Source organism: Ascaphus truei, chromosome 1 (genome assembly GCF_040206685.1).
Source record: "Ascaphus truei isolate aAscTru1 chromosome 1, aAscTru1.hap1, whole genome shotgun sequence".
Lineage (NCBI taxonomy): Eukaryota > Metazoa > Chordata > Amphibia > Anura > Ascaphidae > Ascaphus > Ascaphus truei.
The window spans coordinates 469,382,066-469,406,462 of NC_134483.1; the positions used below are offsets into that span (position 1 = coordinate 469,382,066).

A 24,397-nucleotide genomic window follows, 5' to 3' on the forward strand; every position below is an offset into this window, starting at 1 on the left:
ATAGTGCTGAACTGATCACTAATTAATTTTTTTAAATGGTGGAGGAATTAAAGGTATACTATTCTTATAGCAACACATTTTGGAAGACTGTCCGCTAGTTTAAATTTTAATAGATTTCAAATGGCTAGAGGTGATATAATGCAGGACCGGCCGTGTGCATGGAATTCAGCCTTCCCGCTTTGTTTTTAGTGCTGTTCTGGAAACTGCCCGGCATGCGATCAGCAGTGCGGGCGTTCGTTAGGATGTCGCAATCACAAGTGCCCATCGGGGTGTCACAGAGGTAAGAAGAAACATCACGTCAATTATTATCTTTTTTTAATTTTTTTATTATTGTTATTGTTTAAAAGGTTTAATTATTTCCTTTTGCCTGAAGATTCTGCTTTTTCTTCTTCTGTCAGAAGGGAAAAAAAAAACCTAACGCTTACACACAGCTGCCTGAAGTGCTACTAAGTGACAATGAAAGTTTTTAAGATCGTCTGTACACCGCTTTTATTAACTAGATCGTGATCATAGAACAGCGGTGGCCAACGCCAGTCCTCAAGGGACAGGTTTTAAGGATATCCCTGCTTCAGTCTATGACCAATAATGCCCTTGCTGGAAGTGTTGAAGGCCCAAGGCAATGACTGAGCCACTGATTGGATCACCTGTGCTGAAGCAGGGGTATCTTTAAAACCTGACCTGTTTGTAGTTCTTGAGGACTAAAGTTGGTCACCCCTGGCATTGACAGTTTGATGTTTTGTTTATTCTCATTGTTCTGGCACCTGGCAAGCCAGCATTGTGTGTGTGTGTGTGGCGGGGTGGGGGTGTGGGGGGTGAGGTTGGGGGAACCCAATAGTTGTCTCATAAGATTATTCAGTTTACCACTTCCTTGATGAAATGTCATAATTTGCATTTTGTTCTGGTTCTCCAGTAACTACTGGAAGGTTTAAATTAATACATGATGATGGTTTGCTGATCTCTTGTTTGTGTCACCGTTAGGCTGCGTCCAGAGACACTGCAGCCATGCGGAGGCTGAGGGAAAGCGGGTGCTTTCCCTGGCCTTAGTACGCGTGCCGTCCGGGGGCGTGTCTATGGGCGGGCCAGTGACGTCACAGAGCTGGTTCACCCTCGTTGGGCAAATCGCTCACGTGACCGCCCTATCGCGCGAAAAATCAGTTTTTACTGATTTCGTGCTTCCGCGCCCGCACGCTGTATAGACGCGATAACTGCCTTTAGGCAGACTGATGGTCTGCCCCTGTATGTGCGCAGCAAAAGAATGGAAGCAGGCACACGGTCTTCTGAAGGTGAAATTTATTGTGCCACCAAAGGGTCCAACGTTTCGGCAAAAATTGCCTTTATCAAGGAGAGGGCTACAGGATACACATAAATCACCACTATATATATACACTGATAGGTATTCACCCCTCCACGATTACTGCTGCCATGCTCCTGGATGTCGACGCCCACATTGTGACGTCAGGACGCCAGCGCGTGATGACATCATGCGCCACCAGGGGGGGGACCATGGTTACCCCCTCCAGTACCTAGTAGCGGTGTGCATGCACTTCCACATATGCCTGTATGGGCGCAGCCTTAAGAGGGTTTGTGCTTCCTTTGTATCCCTCTGCTTGTTAACACTGTTAGGTTCTGCTGAGCTGTTTGCAACAGACTGTCTAGCAGAAAAAACGTTAGGAAAAATCAAGAATTCAGACAATTGTGCGTGTGCGTGTCCGTGTGCGTGCGTGTGATTAGATCACATGTGATCTATAATACCGGAACATCACCCACACACAGCAAAATAAATAAAGTTAATTTATTATATCCAAAATGTGTGTGTGTGTGTGTGTGTGTGTGTGTGTGTGTGTGTGTGTGTGTGTGTGTGTGTGTGTGTGTGTGTGTGTGTGTGTGTGTTTGTGTGTGTGTGTGTGTGTTTTGAAGATTAGCGATTTCAAAAGGCACCCTGGCCTTTATTTATGGTCCTTTGAGATTGATTGCAAAATAGTCCAGAAATTAATCATTTGAAAGGTTATGATGAACATGGATATTCTTTGAGCTTTTGTGCAGTGCTGCTAATTCATTTGCATTTTAAACATGATAACCGAAATAACGGCATCTCTTACAAATGTCACAAGGCTGAAATTCCTAATAACCGCAGATCACTCCCACAAAGTCGCAATGACTCTGATATTTGTCTAAAACAGAGTTTTATAAAACCTACATATTTATGTAACTGACCTTCTATTGATCTGACTAAATCATGTGAGCTGATTAACTAAAATAGCACAGAGCTTGCATATGCGAACAATGTTGGTTTGTGGTCTTAATGATGATAAATATGACTTTAACACTGCATTATTAACGCAGATATTGTCATGTATACCAGATTGAAAGACACGTGTTAGTGCCTCTGAAGTCTTTGGGCTATATGCAATATAAATACTGATACTCTGATATTCTGCGTTATAACGGGATGTGTTGTGTTTTCTGGAGGGAACAATGAACATCAGTAACTTATTTTTCCGTTTTACAGAATGTTCCCCCCCACCCCCCCAGTTAAGTCTTTGCAACGTGTAAGCAAGTTATGGGCCCCCTACTAAATACCAAGGAGGGCTTACACTAAGCTCTAGCCAGATCATCTTTTTCTGTGTGCATTAACCCTTATGCTGCATGGTTAGCAGCACTTTGCAGTGCAAGCAGACAAACCATGATATCTGTGCATCATACAGGACATGTATGTAACTAGGAAAGGCTAGATCCCAACCCACAGACCCCAGGAAGTGTGTATATTCCCTGTATTTTGTGTTCCTTTGTGTGTCTTGAGGTCTTATCCGAATAAACCTAATTTTATTTCACTGCCGTGTTTTGCCTTGGGACTGATCCCTTAAATAGAAATGTGTTAAAAGACCTGGTCTAGAGTGACACTGGGCAGTCTCTAAAGTGTGTGTTGCTGTACCTACAATAGGATGCAAGTATCGCAGCCATGTATTCCCGTAATCCATCCGGGCAATAAAGTTACTACCAGTTGTGTTTTAGAAATGCGTCTGTGTTACCTTTACATGTGTGCTAGGTTTACTCGCATAGTTACATTCAATAAAACAATTTAACGTTCTCGATGTTAAAACATGTTTGTTTTTGTGTAAAATGACAGGCATCTGCTATCCATGTCCAGAGACTGTTGATGTGAAGTGTAATTGTGGCAAAACTGTACTGACTGTGCTGTGTGGGAGAGAACGTACCACTAAGCCACCAAAGTGCAAGGCGGTCTGCAGGTTGGTGCATTTTTACACCTATGTTTTAAAGCCTTTAAAATATCATCATACAAATATTCACGTTAAAATGCGCTGTGCCACAATAATGTTCTGCTTTTTCATGCACCTGCTGGTCGGCCCTTTATCCCAGTAGGTTAATTGCTTGGTCATTGTCAAGAACCTTTACCTTTTCAATGCTATTAATATATTATTTTTATTAACACCTATTTTCAGAACAATTTTTAAAGGATCCGTTCCCCCTATATAGAAAATAGACCCCCTCCCCCTTTTATATACAAAAACATGCATGGAAAGCAGGAGGTCTTCGGAGCTGAACTGTGTCAATTTCGGCTACCCCTGATTACCGAAGAAAGTGCTGCCAGGTGCCCCCCTCCAGGGAAAACCAAATGGAGTTTAAATTGGCTTGCATGACGTAAGGGGTCCCTGGTAGTAAAATTAACATTGTCAAGCTTTGGTGACACCCTGCTTCCCAGCCATGCTGAAAAAAGGGGGCGTTGAACTTGGAATGTTCCTTTAGGGATTATGGAATCTTGCCAACCTCTAGTACCATTAATGTATCACTTTCTTTACTCTGTTCAACAGTGTATCTTAAGACTGAATAATAAACTTTAATTGTATGGGGTTTTATTTGTCTTGTTTTAAAATATATTTTTAGTCTTTAGGTTTTCACCAGAACTTTCTCCATTTCACTTTGTCACCTGGAAGTTAAAATGGCAATCCCTCATGCACGTGGCTAAAGCCCCAGGGCGCCATTTCAAGCTTTATGGGGTTCGTTGGTTCCCGAAATACATACCGGTAAAGTTATAGGGTTTAAATTTCCCTCCATGGAAAACAAAATGGCTGACTAATTTTGGGCTAAAAGGAAGCCACCTATTGAAAGACTATTTAAATCCCCTTTAAAAACTAGGAAGCAATACTGGTAATTTCACTAGTAAGTATCTAGGGAAATGAGGGAGTTCTTAAAGCTGAAAATATAGTGGTTCTTTCTTCTGATGAAAGGGCAGGGAAAAAAGGGTGGGGTGGGAGTTGGTTTGAAGGGATTGCTGCTTTAAATGTATAATTGCTTATTAGTTTGGGCTCTGCATGTTTCTTCCAGTCAGATTGTAAGTTCAGTTCCCTTTTGGGGAAACTTGCACTTGATGACACGTACCTGAAGTAATAGTGTATAAACAATAATAGACAGCACACTAAATAATGAATAAAAAAATCGTGAAGTACAGGGTGCAAACGGAACAAAGTGGGCCCAAACAACCCCACTGCAGATCATATAAACCAAAACAAGGGCTCTAGCACACACTGATTAATAGAGAAAACTAAAGAGTCACGGAATAAGCCAAACATGTAATAGCGGTAATAATAGAACAATAGGTATCACAGAAATATGGAAATGCTACACGACTATAAATGCAGAATATATGGATCTTAAAAAGCACAAGAGTAGGGGGGAGAGACACAGGGAACGGGAGTGGGGGAAAAAACACTAAACGAAAAACTGCAAACAAATAAACATAGAATAAGACAATGGGGGAGTGTAAAAGGGGCAACGTTTCAGGGTAACAACCCTTTCCTCAGGCCCGTTCCCTTGGGTCCAACGAAACCACAAGGTACTTCCCATAACCCTATCCCCCCCTACAAGACACAAAGTAGCCAAATAAGAATTAGCTCAGAATCAAGCCCTGGTCCAAAGTCCACAGTATACAGTATGCAAGAGTGTATACAAACTCAAACCGTCCTTTAAGTGGGATTATCAGGCTCTCCCTCTCTCTGTGTCTCTCTTTCTCTCTCTCTCTCTCTCTCTCTCTCTCTCTCTCTCTCTCTCTCTCTCTCTCTCTCTCTCTCTCTCTCTCTCTCTCTCTCTCTCTCTCTTTCTCTTTCTCTTTCTCTTTCTCTTTCTCTTTCTCTTTCTCTTTCTCTTTCTCTCTCTCTCTCTCTCTCTCTCTCTCTCTCTCTCTCTCTCTCTCTCTCTCTCTCTCTCTCTCTCTCTCTCTCTCTCTCTCTCTTTCTCTTTCTCTTTCTCTTTCTCTTTCTTTCTCTCTCTTTCTCTCTCTTTCTCTCTCTTTCTCTCTCTTTCTCTTTCTTTCTCTCTCTTTCTCTCTCTTTCTCTCTCTCTCTCTTTCTTTCTCCTGCCTTTGAATCTGAGAGAGGACAGAAGCCTGCTAATCCCACTTAAAGGACGGTTTGAGTTTGTATACACTCTTGCATATACTGTACTGGGGACTTCTGACCAGGGCTTGATTCTGAGCTAATTCTTATTTGGCTACTTTGTGTCTTGTAGGGGGGGATAGGGTTAAGGGAAGTACCTTGTGGTTCCGTTGGACCCAAGGGAATGGGCCTGAGGAAAGGGTTGTTACCCTGAAACGTTGCCCCTCTTACCCGCCCCCATTGTCTTATTCTATGTTTATTTGTTTGCAGTTTTTCGTTTAGTGTTTTTTCCCCCACTCCCGTTCCCTGTGTCTCTCCCCCCTACTCTTGTGCTTTTTAAGATCCATATATTCTGCATTTATAGTCGTGTATCATTTCCATATTTCCATATTTCCAAATCTATTGTTCTATTATTACCGCTATTAAATGTTTGGCTTATTCCGTGACTCTCTTGTTTTCTCTATTAATCAGTGTGTGCTGGAGCCCTTGTTTTGGTGTGTACCTGAAGTAATGTTCTAATAAAATTCCAATGGTCAGTGTATTGTGACATGTGACATGTGACGTATGCTCTGCCTGCTGAAATGCACTTTAATTCTTTCACAGCTGGGATTGCATGCAACATATTGAGAAACACATCATGCATCTTCAGCAGGAAAGAATGATCATGTTTTCTATTTCATGTCTCACATTGTGTATAATTCTGGTTCCCTCTCTAGTCGGCCACCTACTTGTCACCACGAGGTTCGTGAGCGACACAGATGCCACTTCGGTCCCTGTCCTCCGTGTCGACAGAGTTGCCAGAAAACCTTGCACAAGTGTGGTCACTTATGCCCCATCTCCTGCCATGACGAGGCGCTTGTAAAGCAGACAGGCATGGTAAGGCACCAGTCAATGGTAATGGTATTGGTTCGTGAAACTTTCTCTGAGGTTTTGCTTGTACCAGACTTATGGCTTTATTTAACCGGTACATTTCTCACAGCAGAAAAGACATTGTAACCCAAAGTGGGCCCAAGGTATACAGCAGATTTCACTATAGTCTGCATCACTATTGACCGAGTATAAAAAGGATAAAAGCGTGAGCTTTCCATTGCACAGACATTTCTGAAAACTTGATTTGATCCTGAACAAGATAATAATTCATAATACTCCTGGTTTTTATTTCCTAAACTCCTTAAGTATTGCATCTGCACCATCAGCAGACCAATACCATTAAAAGTACGGATACATATTATGACTGCATTTGCCCCAGAATGAACTATGGAGAATTTCTGTTATCTCGCATATTAAATGTCTGCTGAGATATTTATAGAAATAGGTAAATGTGACACTCTGGATTTCCTGTGGGCTTTGAATGTGTGTGTATGCAGATGACTATTTATCTGCTTATTCTTTTGCTGACTTCAGGGCTTTTAGCAGAAAATGGACAGTAGTCACAAGATCTGCCCTAAGATTTCTATGTTTCCTAATTATGGGATCACTGAAAGAAGGCAGATTTCATTTCAACCACAGATTTCTAATATTAGCATTAAGCATGTATTTCCTCAGATGACCGTAATGTCGTTTTTTTGTTTCTTCAGCCTCAGCCAGCAGGTCCATGGGAACAACCTTCTGAGCCAGCCTTTGTTCAGAAAGCACTACCCTGCCCTCCCTGCCAGGCTCCCATACCAACGTAAGTATCAAGCAAAAATGTGTATGGTTATGTGCTAAACCGTCTCTGCACTAGAAAAAAGTAACTAGTAACACGTGTATGTGCGTATGCATTTACGGACCACATCCAAGGCGTTCAAGAAGCGATTTTCCGGAGTAATGAATACGATCTGCCACTCGGTTTAGGATTTGTAGATTACGAATAAAAGCATTTGATTCTGTCTACAAAGTGTTGAAGCGTGCATCGGTATTTTAAGGCACGCGTGCGAGAATAATAATTGTTTGTTCTTGTAAAGCGCTGCAATTTTACGTAGCGCTTTACAAGAACATGCGTATGTATGTACACACAGACACACCCCTAATCTAGCTGTCTTCCGTGCCGCGGCCACGTGACCTCAGTGTTCACGGCACCGAAGGATCCCATTTGAAAGCACAATCGCTGTGTCTGCGCCACAGAATTTTGCTTGTGTTGTTTTTTTTTTTTGTGTTACGAATAATTTTTTATTAGGGTTTTAAACATGGATAAATACAGTTCTTACATGAGGGTAACATGGAACCCCGTATAGTCATAGGCTTGAACAGCATATTTTATACATAAAAAAATAATATTGGGGTGGTACCAACCACTGTCTCTTATTGTTTGTATGATCCCTATCTCAAACTCTAGGCTTCACTTCCTCGGCTCTGTCTCGCCCTCCACAAACCCACCCTTCTCTTTACCATACTTTACTTATGTTACCGATTTTTAATGTTTAGCCTTATCCAGAAATAGAAATACTGATGTATTTATATTCATCTATATGAGTATTGCTGGCTTATAAGAATTAACTAGGGAGACTATATGTCTAACCTTATCCAGACAATAGAAATATAGATGGATTTATAAAGTATTCATCTATAAAAGTATTGCTGGTTTATAAGAATTAATTTAATAATATGTGCAAAACTATTTTTTAAGGAAATAGACATGTAGATATGGGTTCCAGTAGGAAATACATTCACACATGCACACCCTGGTTTATGAGAGTTTACTGACACGATAGATAGGCTTCAATCAGATAAATAGTAATTTATTAGAACAGCAACAAAATATAATAATTTACACAGTTGTACTAATTATATTTCCTTATAAGGTTTGTACTTATTACAGACCTAACAAAACAATACAGTTTATCCTATCTAAACATACATTGATCTAAAACACGTGTGTGTGTGTGTGCGCAAGAATTATGATCATAATTACCTTCTCTGATGTATTGGAATTCCAATAGCTCTTTCTCCAAAATCTCCTTCTCTCCTTTCTCCCTCCTCCAAAATCTTACTAACTAATACTCTGTCTGGTTTAAATGTGTTTCTAAACCAATAGCTGAACATGCAGGAGGTTCTGATTTGGTTTGGGAAAGATACTCAAACTAAATGATGTGTGTTTCTCTTTGATAAATGATGTGTGTTTCTCTTTGAGGTTGATGGGAAAACCTGATCTATTATATGATGGCAATAATTGGTGGACAGGTCAACAATAATGATATACCGTGGGAGAGAGGGGGAGAGGAAGGGAGAGTAGGTGAACCTCTGCTCAGCTAATTAATCAATAGAGTATTATAGATAAGGTGCTGAACTGAGAATTGTAGTAAGCAATACACCAAAGAGAAAAAAGAACTCAGTAAATAATAGCACTCAATATCACTAATGTTATATGGCAATCTTAAAAATATCTTTTATTTAATTGATTTTAAAATAAATGGTGCATGAAAAGAGGGTAAGTATTAAAATACATCATGACACTATGTGTCTAGTAGCTGACACAATGCCTTATATTGCAAGTTGCTATCATAGACTTTATTTAAGGTCTCAAAGTGGCAGTGTCAAATTACTATAATAGTATAGATCATTACTTGAATTCTCCCCTTAGCCAGGGAGAGGAATAAGATGGTGTAGGGCTGTGAATGGTAAGTCTCATCCGATATTGAGGTGAGGTTCTTGCTCTATATAGGAGTAGTCAGGATTCACTATATATGAGAAATTAACAGATTGCTGCAGCTATGAAATATATCAGTTCTGAACCTCTATAGTGGGGATTCAGATCGCATTATATTGTTTGGCTGACGGAGGTACTACCTGCATGCGAGCTGCTGTTGTAGCAATTCTGCTAACTTGTGAAAGTTCCTCTGAATAGCCTCCGTTGGGTATTAGAAGGAGAGCGCAATGTAAGCTATCAAGCTATATCGATGGCGTTACGAGCCATCCACCTCAAAATCGCAGCCATAATGAAAGTAAGTATCTATCAGGATGAAATATTACTGACACTGCCAAAGTTAAAATAGCCCCGACGACGATCGTTTCGCGATGTTCTGCTTTCTCAAGACTTTGGGCTAGCTGAGTTATTTTGACAACAATAATGATAGCAGCTATTTCCCCTGGGGTCTAAATGTTAATTCAGGAAACACAAGTCTTGTTTTGAAGTCCCTGATAATAAACAAAATACTTTTTACTATCAGGGTGTGAAGTAAATAAACCTATTGTCTGTCAACTTCCCTCACTTCTTGCATTTGACGGTAATGTTTATCCAGGTGCAGCTATCTACTTCAAAGTCAGATTGATTCCTGCACTAAGCATTTCTCTAAGCAATTCTCCTGTGTAACATTTATTATCGTACTACTGGATTTTCAGCCATGGGTCCTAGATCTTATAGAATGTTTCAGAAAGGCAGTCAACCTTTCCATTAGCATTACCTCTTTAATTCTGTGTATTACCCTTGACCTGGTAGTGGGCTTCTCCAAGCTGCTGCTATTGCACATCAAGCGGCGGTTAGGATGTGTAATATTAATCGTTTAGCTGTATGGCTCGCCCCCTCCACCGGTTTAGCCAGTGGATAAATCAAAGGATCTAAGGGGATTTCAAGGCCGGTCGTCTCATTGATAATCCCCTGAACTACTTTCCAGTACTTTTGAATTGCTGGGCAGCTTCACCAGATGTGGACCATATCTGCCACCTGTCTGCAGGCCCTCCAGCAGAGATCCCAGGCCTCCGGGAAAATCTGCTTCAATCTCATTGGTGGGAGATACCATTGATAAATAATTTTGTATATTTTCCTTTTGTAATCGTGCACATGGAAGTTTTGGCTGCATTATCCCAAATGTCCTCCCAGTCCTCTCTGTCGATGTCTATCTCTAGATCTTTAGTCCATTTGGTCATATATCCGTGATCTGGAGTATTGTCCGCAGACTCCAACCCTGCACATATCATAGTAATTAAACCTTTTTGGTAGATTTCTTTTTTACACAATGCTTTGAAGCTAGATAACTCCAACTTCCCATAGATAGATAGGAGAAAATGTCACATCTGAAGAAACTGGAAGAGAGGTAGGTCTGGAACATAGAATTTGGTTCTAAGCGCTTTGAGGCTTAACGATTTCCCCCTATGAAGAAGGTTTCCGATCCTTCTGATATTCTTATTTTTACGTTGTTAAAAAAAAATCCTGAGCCCATTCCTGGTGGAAAATCTGTATTGTTGAAAAGGAAAATGAGTGGCGATGCACTTGACGTTAATTTAAATTTTGTTTTAGTCTTGGCCCACATGCCTAGTGTAAATCTCAATGGTCCTAGCTCCGGGTGTCTCGGGCCTAGACTTTTTTTTCTCCGGTGCCCAGAGAGACAATGGGATCGGGCAGTCCACAGAATATTTTGTTTCGATTGCATTCCAGACTTTTGCTGGATGGCAGATTCAGCAGAGAACTATTTGGCACAGTTGGGCCCCATAATAATATTTAAGTACATCTGGGACACCCAGTCCCCCTCTCGATCTTGAAAATAAAAGTACAGGCCTGGCAACTCTGGGTCTTTATCTGAGCCAAATAAACTTGAAAATCCAATTATGACGGGCTCTAAATTCCCCTCTTGGGATATGAATTGGGAGGGTCTGGAAATAATAAAGCAGTCTGGGGAGGATGTTCATTTTTATTAGAATTTTGCTTTTACTGCGGCACTGAGACAGTTAGCTTGTATGTACAGGCGGTCCTCGGTTATCCGACACATTGCATTACTCAAAATGGCATTGGATAGCGAAACACGTTTTCCCATAGGAACACTGTTTAAATGAAAGGTTCCGTTCCTGAAGGCATTTTTAACACTAAAATACACCAAATATTTTACGCAGGCAATAAGATACGCAGCACATACATACATTATATAGTGTATATACTGTATTATATATATATATATAATATAACATAAAATATAATAATATATATTATATAGTTTAATATAATATAATAATATATATATTATATACACATAAACAACTTTGCAAAGTGTCGTAAGAGCGTTGGATAAGCCGTTTTGGCGTTGTAAAAATGAACATAGGTATGCATTGCATAGCGTTGGATAAGCCATTCCTTGTAAAACGAAGCGTTGTAAAACGAGGACTGCCTGTATGTACCTGCTCTCTCTAGGCTCACTGTTGTATTTGGAACTATTTTCCCAAATAACCCTTTGTGTTCAGTATCTGTGCTCCCATGGCTTCCTACAGTTGCTATTTCAGGGCTTCCCAAACAACATTTCCATATTCAGCTTTGCTCTCCAAGGGGGAGGAGATTCACATAGGACTGATGCGGGATAACGCATCCCTGACCCACAGTTAACTGCCATTCAAGTTAGTTGAAATGAATGCCGACTCATATTCATATTTCATAGTAAGTTATTTCACTGCTCTTCACCATTAATTATTTCTTCTGTCCTCATTTGACATTCTTTTGTCACCAGTTTGGAAGAAAGATCTCGCTGTTACATGTTCTTTGCATTATAGTAGACTTTGGGGATTGTTTTTATTCGACTCTGGTTCGTGTTACCTTAATATCCTTTCCATGTTTTTATTGCTTCCTACTAAGAAGGATTTTTTATGATGATGAAATGTCTGGCGTTCTTTCTTTGACAAGTGGAACCCCATACTGGTGTCTATTCAGCACGATTGTTTAATGTTTCCAGATGCAGTATGGATTTATATTTAGATCCAAAAATGTTTTTAGCGCAGTTTTTGGTTTAATACTAAATAGCACAAGAAGTGCGACTTGGGTACACAATTTAAATAATAAGGTACATATAACTTGTTTTTTACATATATATAACAAACTTGAAATGAACTGTAAGAAAACACACAAACTTATTTTTAAGAAGTGGAGGCTGAAAAGAAACGAGAAAAGAGGTACTGTAGTCCTATGTTGCCAAATCTAATTGTCTCCTAATTGTTTTGTTTCAAGATCTGTATCTTCTATAATCTGTAATGTTTGATTTTTCTGTACATTATTGTCATAATAGCCGTAAGCAAAAAGCATATGCTGTTATAACTGAAGTTGATCTCCATTCTCCTCCAAAAGATTGGAATTGTGGTCAGAGACATAACAAGTGTGATACATATCCAATTTCATACCCCTTCCAAACACTGGTTAGAATGTTTGTTGCCTTTGTATATGTTACTGAATTACTTCTATTGACAAAGAGAGATGTTATTTTGGGCGCACAGTTCTTTATTTGACAGTTATCTGCTGATATCCTTTCCCCAAATACTTTTGAGATTACGCGTGTATGTCTGACGTGGAATGAAAGGATAAGATTAGTTTAAGGGAGCAGTCTCTGCTGCGACAACGATAAACCAATTTTAATAAACCCCTTAAATGGTTACATCTGGATAATTTAATTCTGTTTTAAAAAATAAATAAAAAAACACATACCTTTACGTAATACCAATATGTTTGAAGTAGCTTTGTTAACCAAAAGATGCACAGCAAATAATAATCTCACTTGTGAGCACATTAACATATCTCAGACAGGTCTGCAACTCTGCTTTTCACCATTAACTCTCTTGGCATACAGTGCTTCCATTTAAGCAAAGGATTCTGGGAAATAACATGCACTTGAGCTCCGTATGTACCCTTTTACTTCAGGTCCACTTTAACATGGATCCCTATAAATGGTATGCCTGCCGTATTACAGGGTTTTTCAGCACAGCCTGGATTAAAGAAGTGCATAGCCAGTAAGCCCACTCACAGACAGACAGCTGTTTCCAGTTTTTGTGTCTCCTCCGTGTGAGGTTGGTTATACTGACTTTGCAACGGGAAGCTGGAAATAGGTTGCAATCACGGTATGTAATTTATGGTAGATTAAAAAAAAAAGTGACACAAACTCTCCACCATACAGTGTAAGCAAATACAAATATAACCTGTGAGCACATTCACATGAACAAAAGCTGAAACTGGCCAGGGGATTGATATCACTTTTATCACCCCGGATATGCTCTCCCCTTGCAATATTTGGTCATTTGATAGGAAGTATTTATGGACAAGGATTCAGAAGCCAGTTGATTAGACAGGCATTCAGCCTTTCAGTGTAGTAACTGAAAAGATAAACTTTTTCTTCATTTCCAAAGGAACCAAAAAAGTTACAAATAAATTATTTTTATGGGTGAATTTTTTTTAAGTTGGTGATCACATCAAATAAGTTTCTTATGAGATAAGGGGGACACCCGTTGGGATACATTGGTGGATTTAGATGTAGTAATTTGTCTAGCATGTCATTATTCATATTTGTAATCCTGAGGACAAGACAGGTGATGAGCATCATTTGTTTCCTGCCCAAAATTCATCAGGTGGTGATTTCTGACATATATGGTGTATTTTTGTAAATGGTGAGCTCCTCTGACCAGTGGCTGTCCATCATGAAAGAGGTTGATCTGTAGGATCCTCGTTTTTCTGGCATTTCACTTTTGAATAAGGTTAACAGTATATAGACTTCCATTCCCTTCAGTGCATAACCCCTGGTTTTGGTGTTCATTTACATGCTTTTTGTTGGTACCTAGAATACTTCTGGTATTTACTTAACTCTTGCCATGCATGACCATTTCCCTTCTCACTCTTCAGCTTTTATCCTATGGTCCTTTAGGTTTGCTTCATATTTGAGTCCAGTATTGTGTGACAATTGAGCATCTTAAAGTTTTGTAAGAGTGTATCTTACCTTCCAGGATTCCAGGCGGGTGTGTAAGAAGATATGTGATTTTATGCCAAGGCTGAAGGGGGGAATAGGTTCCGTCCCCCATTCCCTCCATGAGAATTAAGGGCCCAAATTTTTTTTTAACTAATCCATGCTAAACTGTAAGACACCTCCGTGAATCAACCATAATTGATTTTACAGCTTAGAACTGTTTAAACTGGAGTAGCTTCAATTGGCATCAAAATAGTAGGCACAGCCGCGGCCCCTTTTATTCTCCGACATCTCCGAATTTTTTCGGGGATTTTTTCCGAATGCCACGCACTTCACCGCGTGCATGCCGCATTCATGTTGCATTGATGCCGGCGTCACCCGCGGTTGATGTGTTTATTGATAATGGTTCGGATTTAATTGGTTGCAATTTTTCGCGTATTCGCCAGGTGGCAGATATTCATGAATTGTAATGCGCATGCGCTTCAGTCATGTGTCGACTTGCAGGTGTTTAAAAAAATACCACAGTGGTCTATTGTAAATTGACCTTGGTACTGAAGAAGTTACAATAATGTATCAATTTAGGCTTTTCATATTAAAAACTAAATGCGCAGTGTCTGGTGTTCTATTGTCCTGAGAGTTCCGAGATGAGTGCACAACTGCAGTCCATGTTCCAAAAACCCGACAGAACGTACGCTTATTTAATATGGGCCGCGATTAATGCAACAGATGATAAGATGGCAACAGTTGTTCAAATTTATCAGTATTTTATCGAAAACTGACTTTTACAAATTTTCACCAGATGCTCATTTGTGGGAGCGTGCAATAAGGAAAAAGCTATGTATCGATCCATGTTTTTTTCATATTGATCCCGGTGTTATTGGAGGGTATTGGTGTGTAGCACCAGATTTTTCCCGTACCTTTGATCATGGAGACTTCAAAAGGGGAAAGGTCATGTTAAAACCAACTAAGAAACGTCAGTCGCTAGCAAACAATGCGACAGCGCCAGCTTCCAGTAACGGTCCGACAGTCAGTGAAAACCTGGTGACCAGCAACCCTTGCTGTCTGTCCCCGCCCGGATACCTGCAGCCTGAGCCGGATTTCGCGTACAGATTCCAGCAAGCTTGCATGTACCAAAGCGATTTCCAGCCTCATCAGCTGTCAACTACAGGTGTAGTAGTCCCGCTGTCACCTGTCAACTATGTGTATAATCGAGAATACGGGACTGGTAGTGGCTCGGCGCCAGCTGATTGGCAAAGTCTATGGTGAGTAATGTTGCCGTATTTTATTTTGTTTTTGAAATATCAATATCAATGCACAGTCAAGCGATTCTCCTGTAAGCAATATTATTGGCTGAGCAGCTTCTACAGTAGATACTGAACAATTGGTGGAAAGCTAGGCGCATGCGCATTGGAACCATCTTGAAACGTATATACGTGTCATCACATCGACAGTAGGCGCATGCGCATCTGAACAGGAGACGCCCCCCGAGAAAATTATTGGTGGGACTGACTGTGGGAACTTCTTTAGAGGACTGTCTGACCATTACAGTAAAACTTTTACTTTTGTTTTTCCTCAGAAAAGAAAACTTTGTCATCTCATGTGGAAAACGGCACATGGAGGGATTTCGATGGATAATATCGCTTTGTGTAACAATGCCTGCACATTGCTGAATCGGATTTAAAAAACCACGTACCGGAGTCAACAGTTTAGTGGCCGTTGCTATTGATTAGGATAGAATACTGTAACTGAGAGCTTCATAGAAAACCTGAAACAGTATGCTGTTGTTTTCAGACCGTATACAATACTTTTTTATATATATACTGTATAATAAACCCGAAAAATAAAACGTATGCATTTATTCTAAATGTATTCCAGTACATATGTGTATTCTACTACCCGTACAGCATGTATTGTTTTAATAGTCTTGTGACTAGTATACAGTACAGTATGCCTGGACAGTACTGTACTGTATGTTCTAGAAACACTGTATTTTGTTACAGTATAAAAGGAGACAATGGAACAATTTAAAACAAATCAACATTTTCTTTTATTGGTGGAGTAAGTACAAAAAGTGTACAGCAATTCAAAACATTAACAGGTGTATGGTGTACTGCTAGTAAAAACATTTATGTACAGAAAGTCAAAACATTTACAGCACAACAAACATTTCTTTATTAATACAAGTTAAAACACGCAACATCTCCTTTATTAAAGTACAGAAAGTCAAAACATTTACAGTACAACAGTATGTTAGTAAAAACATTTCTTTATTAATACAAGTTAAAACACGCAGCATCTCCTTTATTAAAGTACAGAAAGTCAAAACATTTACAGTAGGATGGTGTACAGTACAGTAAGTCAGGCCTGCACAACTCCAGTCCTCGAGGGCCGCAAACAGGCCCGGATTTCAGGAAAAAGTATCCGAAAAGTCGTGAAACCCTACAAAAAGGATGAGTTGGCGCAATGCATAATGAGTTTTTGGAACTATGTACTCACCGTGGAACGATGCAATAAATATATTGACCATATTGCGACTGTGTTGCCCATTGTGATCGAGCGTAATGAGCAAGCATCAGGAAGGTAGTATGGTATAGTACTGTAAGTACAGGAACACCAAGTACAGTACTGTATGATACAGGTAAGTATGGTAAAGATTTTTTCTTTCCTGAGAGCAGCACTGGCCATCTGGTTACAAAGTATTTAACAGTAGTTACAGTATACAGTAGTTACAGTATAGACTAGTTTGACAGTACTAACAGCATACTGTAGTCCAAAATGGAGCAGCTATACTGTACACAATGCCATAATATGCACATAACTGCACTATTTTTTTCTTGTCTTTTCAGAGAGAAAAAGGATGGAAAGGGGGAGGGGGGTATCATGTGTTCATTGTGTGAACTGTGTGTACAGTAAAGTGTATCTAAAGTGCAGTCATGATTTACACAAAACCTCCCCTCTCTCAATGAACTACACAGAATGAGGAAGAAGATAAAGACGTAAAATGTTATATTATTATATATATTATTATATTTTATATATTTTTAATTAATATTATTATCAATGTGCATTATTCATGATTATCCACCGGCCCTCAATTTTCAACTGACAGAAGAACTGAATAAAGACTGCATTTTGTATTATTCATGATCATTTGTATATTTGTATTTTTTGTTCCTGATAAAATAAAATAAATATTTCTTTACATTCATGATAATCATAATCATTGACAGCCCCCCCCCCCCTCACCAAAGAAAAAGAAAGAATGACAAAAATTGGTAACTTACTGCATCAAAAACATGAATCAGATTATGGTTTTTTTTAACTCTCAATTTCACAGTGCTGTGCAGATCAGATTTACATATCAAATTCGAGAAGGGATTATCACAAGCGTTACCATAAACAAAGCCTCAAAGGGTTGGGGGGGGGGTGGATGGGTGCGTCATGCGTAGTAATCATCAGCTAGCTCCTTTCCCAAAGAGGATAACAGAGAGGTGACTCAAAGCCAACAATAGGAAAATTAATGAATGGTTTTGTAGAGGTGTTGATAAGAGGTTCAAATCCTTGAGGTGTGTGTGTGTGTGTGTTTTAAAGCTGTATGAAGGATTAGCTGTACTGTAGTTCAAAGACATTACATATTTTCAAGAGGCAGGTCATCATAATAATTTGATCCCCACACCCCCAAATACATAAAAAATCACACAAATCAATCATGTGCAGTCAAACGCACAGTGTCGCAGTCAAAACCTACAGCACAGATTGAATATCATAATGTCAAGATGGTTGTGGCAGGAACATGTTCATTCATGTTGAGAAAATAATAATAAAAAATGATGAGAGAAAAAAAATATTTTTTTTTTGTCACTCTTGAACTTCGCAAGCAATTCACGCATGCGCAGTAATAATCAACTACAGCTCCCTTCCCAAAGAGGATTACACGCAGGCGCAGAGAGGTGACTCAAAGCCACTCTTGAACTTTTTTTTTCCCCCAATGAGCATTAATAATCAACACAGAAGAATACAGTAAATCAAAACTGAACGTTATACACGCAGGAATGTGATGACAGGAATGTGATTGAAACCAGAAAGCCATCCGTTCAAAGGAATGGCATGGGAGAGGTGTACTGTAGATAAGAAGTTTAAATACTGCAGTGCAGTACATTATCCTGTGTGTGTGGGAGCGAGCGAGGGAAGAGCGCTATATACGCCGAAATGTGATACTGTTACAGTACACGCCTATGCGTTTCAACAATGTTCAAATGAGACATACATGCATGTATAAATATACAAATTTACAATTACTGCGCGCGCACACGCAGACTGTGTACTGATGTAGGTTGAACTGCTACAGTATTAGACTTTGAAGACAACAGCTCGCGAACGCCCAGATGAGTTTTTAGACGGTATTGCAGTATTGCAGACAGCGCTAAGAATATGCTAATATTACGAGCGCTAAAATACCGGAACATATTCTGAAGAAAAAAAATATACTGCATCTGCCCGCGGTTATCAGAGTTGCGCCGCTACGGCCGCATTAGGATAAAGGCGGCCGCAGCTGTATGATATGTATTTTGGCAAAGATGCTCACAAAAAGAAGAATTTAATCAGAATGACATTGGAGGCTGCTCTGCTCTTTGGGCCTGCGCGCTAAAGATTATTTTGTTTTTTGATTGTTTAAGCAGGAAGTCTTAAATATTTTGACACATTTTACTGTTACCCACTTCACAACTTAAAGTTCTTGTGTGAAGCAACTTGTATTTCAGAATCTGCCAGTGAAGGGGTTCACCATGACTTCTAAAACTGCAGATAGTGCATCCTATATGCCAACAGTAGCATTCCCATTGTCATGAATTGTCACCTAAAGATTGAGAAGTCTTATGACTACGCTAAATTGTATTGTATTGTATGTCTTTATTTATATAGCGCCATTAATGTACATAGCGCTTCACAGTAGTAGTACACGTGGTAATCAAATAAATAACAGATAATATAAATAACAGATCATGGGAATAAGTGCTTCAGACATAAAAGTAACATTAATGAAGAGGAGTCCCTGCTCAGAGGAGCTTACAGTCTAATTGGTAGGTAGGGAGAACGTACAGAGACAGCAGATGGGAGTTCTGGTCCACCGCGGGTGCCCATAGTGGGCGCGACTGTGCTGCAGAGCAATGACAATCACCGGTAGTCAAAGGATTTTTACTTTTTCGCCAATCACCGTGTACCGTCAGCGACACGTGAGCAGTTCAGCCAATGAGGGCTAACTGCTCACAACCACACCCCCTGTCACCCTTCCTTGGTCTCCTGCGCCAGAGTAAAGGAATCGCAATAGCTACGGCTGATGTAACGCGGTTGCGTAGCCAGCACTGTAAGCGCAGCCTTATTGTGGCAGGTAGGGTTGCCACCATGGGTCTGCCAGGGACATCTCAGGGCGGCAGCTCCCATCACCATGGCTCTGTGACATATATAAAAACCACAAGAGAAGGGGGTTTCCCCATTATCATTATAGGGCAGGGTCAGGAACGGTTTTAAATTGATATATATTTCAGATCTATAGCTATAGATCTATATACAGTATATCAAAGAAAGGGTCTGCAGCACTCTCCAGATGACCCTGAATTAGTCTAAACAACGGTATCGGTAACGGTATATATATATAGACACACACACGATACCGTTGTTTAGACTAATTCAGGGTCAGGGTGGTGGGTACCTACAGAGCTGATTCTGATTAGGTGATTACTGTTTTGGTGCCACCTATGTTTCAGTCCCTATATAATGGTTATATGTTGTACTGTTCACTAGAGCTCGAGAAAGGACCATGTGGATCCGAAACATACGTTACTCTTGGTTTACGTTGGTTGCTCTATGTTTCAATCAATTTATTTAATCATCTGGAGAGTGCTGCGGACCCTTTCTTTGATATACTGTATATAGATCTATAGCTATAGATCTGAATTATATACATATACACACAGTGCGGATTCTTGAAAGGCATATGTTGTACTCACTGATCCTGCTCAACACTGGATCTTTTGTTTATTAGACAGAGTCTGCAATGATTCCACCTCTTCAATTATTTCATCCAACAACAGTATCTATCTCTCAGTTTGATGGAGATCAGGATGCCTACGAGCAGTCTCTAAATTCTTCACAATCTTTACAAGATGTTATTTTTGTACGATTTCCCCCCTCATAAAATACGGCTTCAAGAAGAGTAAACATTAAACATAATAATAATAATAATATAATAACCACTGACGGTGCTTGGAACCTAATATATGAAACCACAAGACAAATGTCCCATATATAGCACTCAAGTATACTAAAGTCACTTAAATTCCATGTCAATTTAAAACCGTTCCTGATCCTGCATATAATGATAATGGGGAAACCCCCGTCTCTTGTGGTTTTTATATATGTCACAGAGCCATGGTGATGGGAGCTGCTGCCCTGAGATGTCCCTGGCAGACCCCGTGGTGGCAACCCTACCTGCCACAATAAGTCTGCGCTTACAGTGCTAGCTACGCAACCGCGTGACATCAGCCGTAGCTATTGCGATTCCTTTACTCCAAGACCAAGGAAGGGTGACAGGGGATGTGGCTGTGAGCTGTTAGCCCTCATTGGCTGAACTGCTCATGTGTCGCTGACGTTACTCGGTGATTGCCGAAAAAGTAAAAATCCTTTGATTACCGGTGATTGCCGTTGCTCTGCAATATATAAAACACATCCATCCAAGAGGGAGACACTGTCATAATAGAAAATTCACTTATTAGGTAAAATTCCAATTTATTGCTTCCCACGCTTTATTTAAGTTTATGCATGTTTATACCATACATAAGAGCGTGTGTGATTTGTTGGTCGTAGATCACAGAGTGGCTGTGCTAGGTATTCCCCCCCCCAAATAACCATGTAAATATTTGACTACAATGTTTGCCACGCTAAAACCTGTGACAATTCTTAAACCGCTGTATTACTGCGGTTATGTTCTGTCAATGGGTTCTTAGCCTTACAAGGTCATAATCAATGAATAACCAATCCATATTTACATTGGGTGTATTCACATGTGGTTGCCAATGTGTGTGTTCATTCGACAACCTTGGAATGTTGGTCACTTAGGAGTTGTTTTGGAGAAGCTTGCCTTGCTCTAAAATGTTGTTCACTCTGGTTGATTTAATAATGTGAATTGCACAGTGCAGGCAGCATACAAAATAAACAGATCAACACACTAAAGATATGTTTTGCAATGGCTATTTTCATTATTGCAAACCTGATTCCAAATTATCATGCAATTCTCCAATTCTCCATGGTCCTTCGTTTCTATATAAAATTGAGACCTTGAAAGCCAGGCCGGGACAGCACTCATGATGACTTGACGCTAGATTGGAAATATAGCAGTTCCCTTTTATATGAGCCACTCTTGACTCACCACATTGACCAGCTCATAAGCAGCTTTCTGTGTAGGGTAACTTTGTTTTGTCCATCTGCATAGGTCATCTCCCTTCAGTTTCATTAATGTACATTGAATACGGTGACGCATATTGCTGCTATAGCTAATATTGTATGTAATACTGGGAATATATCATTATAGAAGCATTGTATTTATTATTTGTTTTACTCTGTGCCCAGGACATACTTGAAAACGAGAGGTAACTCTCAATGTATTACTTCCTGGTAAAATATTTTATAAATAAATCTTTAAAAGGCAGACATTCTTCAATAAACATTAGCGGAAAGGATTACATACAGAATGTTTCTGTAATGTCCAGCTTGGAGTAGGCTTGTATTTTACAGACTTGTGCTAGCTGATTCACGGCTGTCATATTGTATTCGTATGAATGTTCTTTAGCTGTCTGATTAATTATTTTCATGTTTTCTCTTTCAGGGAGTGTCTGGGGAAACACGAGGTAAGCAGCAAGGCAGTGCCCTTTTAAGACCCACTCACTCATTCTACCAAGAAGTGTGTGTGTGTGTGTGTGTGTGTGTGTGTGTGTGTGTGTGTGTGTGTGTGTGTGTGTGTGTATACATATACACACATGGAAAAAGAAACACATTTTAGCATAAACTGTTTTTTACAGCTTTAGCAGACGTTCTTGCACTGGTTGTCTTGTGGTTTCGCATTATTACAGTCGCAAGTTTTACTAGGTGATTTGCAGTGTAATTCAATGAAGCCGCGAGTTGCCGAAATCATGCAATTTGATAACTGCAACGCATCTATTAGTGCCTTAACGCGTGATAACGGGTGCAATGATGTTTGCTACTGTACATATGTATCCATAATTTTAATTTCTAATCTGGACCCTATTATACAAGTTTTTTTTGTGCACATAAATTACCTATGTGGCAAAGTTGAAAGTAATGGCAATAAAAGCTGCCCAATTGGTCACCCATACTGTATATTGAGTACATAAATCTCATCCCATCTTGGCCAATTATAATATTTTTAATAATAAACTCTTGATGCTGTAGGGGTGAGTTTTCACTGGCTATTGTTATCCCTGTATTTTACAGATCTGGCTTATAATGTGAACACATATGTACACAATGAGCTGTATATTGACATGTTATTTATAACCTATTTGTCAGTGTCGGGACTGGCAGCTTCAGTCTCATACATTTTGATGTAAGAGGTAATATTAGCCTTTAATGATTGTTATGATACCTTCCATTTAATAGCAAAAAAGTAAGAAGCCACAAGGTCTGTCTCAAGAACAACAAACACTTTCATATTCTATGTTGACACTTTTTGAATACATAGATTGTATACACTTCAAAAGTGACCCTCTGGACAAGGTTTTTTTAATACATGAATTGTTCAGACAATTATAATTTATGATTATAGTATCTACTGCAGAAATCTGTAAGATTAATGCACTGTCATTTTATTTTAATTTAGCTAGATTATCTGTAAATATTCAAACACCTCTAGCAAGGGAGTCTTTAAAACAAAACAAAAAAACAATCAACCTTTCTTTGATTGATCACCATCACGGATGTCCTTCGCAATGGACATAGAGGTTTGAAAATGCCATAGTGACTACTTGGCATGCTAATCTGAAAGGTCATATACAGATTTCGGTATGGTTTGCCGTTTTGACTAAGAAGAAGCGATTTGTAATGAACCTGTTACAAAAGGTTACAATAGATGGTATAATCCAGTGGTATTCCAAAAACAAAAGGAATTGTCAGTGAGAAGATTTTCAGTGCATGATGAGACATTTAGGTTACATGCTCACCTCCTCGTATATCCTTTGCAGGTTAGGCTCTGTAGTCGTGTTCATTTGTTTGTTGACCGAAGTAGAGGAAACATTGTTAATTGCCTATGTTCACATGAAACAGCCAGATTTGTTACAGTTGTATTTAATTGATTGCAATATTTAAACTACTTCAATTATGAGGGTGCAGTTATAAAGCCGTTTAAAAAAACAATGTGTTTAGAAGATATTAAACTTGAATAAGCTTAAATAAAATGATAGAATATTTTGCTGGGCATATGTACAACACACAAGCAGCATACAGGGGCATTGAGCTAAGATAATATGAACAGCGCTAATATTAGAAGCCTATTAAGTGGTAAATTACTTTTGCCGCATTGTTTGCACATACAGATATACCAAAAGACTAAAAGCCCCAGTGCTACATCCAATTATGACCAATAATATAGTTAAATACTGTATCTTACTGATACACAACTGATTTAATATTATGTTCAGTCTTTTTGTTTTAGTACCCTTTTGGTTTTGTGGGAGTGGATTAGATTGGCATTCATTCAAATCACATGAATGTTTGCTATGCCGTGTTATCCATAGTTAACAAATCAACTGACTCTTTGGATTGTTTATTTTATATACTAAATGTATTGAAGAAACGATCCTCATTGAATGTTGGAAATCCAGTGTTGATCTGGTAAGAACACAGTTCAGTAACCCCTACTGTTGGTATAACAATAAGACTGCTCGTAGGCCTAGGCCACCTCAGAGCACAAGTGGGAGTACCGGAAAATATTCTCCAAATATTAAATCATTACTTTGGGAAAACAATAATGATATATTTAAATATATCATTGCTCTGTCCAAAAATATTTATGCCACTGTTTTTAATATGCTGTAAAAATGTCTTCCCTGTGCTGGAGGATAAATGGAGCTATGGGGAAGTCGTCTTTGCCATATATTGAATAGGTGCCACAGTGGCACCGTAATCGGCTAATGGTTATAATTAATTCGCAACAATAAGTACAGTCCGTGTACATTGTGAGGTTAGAGTTTCAAATGTCATGTGTTAAGGCATTACAAGTTAAGAGAGCCTAAGCAGTGAAGTGATGGGGTGGTAAATATTTACTTTATTTTCATCTGCTCCACATACAAATAAGCAGAAAATGACGTCTGGTATCAGTCT

The 24,397-nt window shown here is 39.4% G+C and overlaps 1 protein-coding gene across 1 annotated transcript in view; it reads left to right on the forward strand.

Moving 5' to 3' along the window:
• Positions 1–24,397, forward strand: part of NFXL1 (nuclear transcription factor, X-box binding like 1) — an 80,391-nt gene that overhangs the window by 16,217 nt on the left and 39,777 nt on the right. The window contains exons 12-16 of the mRNA XM_075566942.1: positions 190–280; positions 3,128–3,248; positions 6,107–6,266; positions 6,968–7,059; positions 21,888–21,909. Coding sequence (XP_075423057.1) covers positions 190–280; positions 3,128–3,248; positions 6,107–6,266; positions 6,968–7,059; positions 21,888–21,909 — 486 coding nt within the window. The remainder of the gene's footprint in view (positions 1–189; positions 281–3,127; positions 3,249–6,106; positions 6,267–6,967; positions 7,060–21,887; positions 21,910–24,397) is intronic.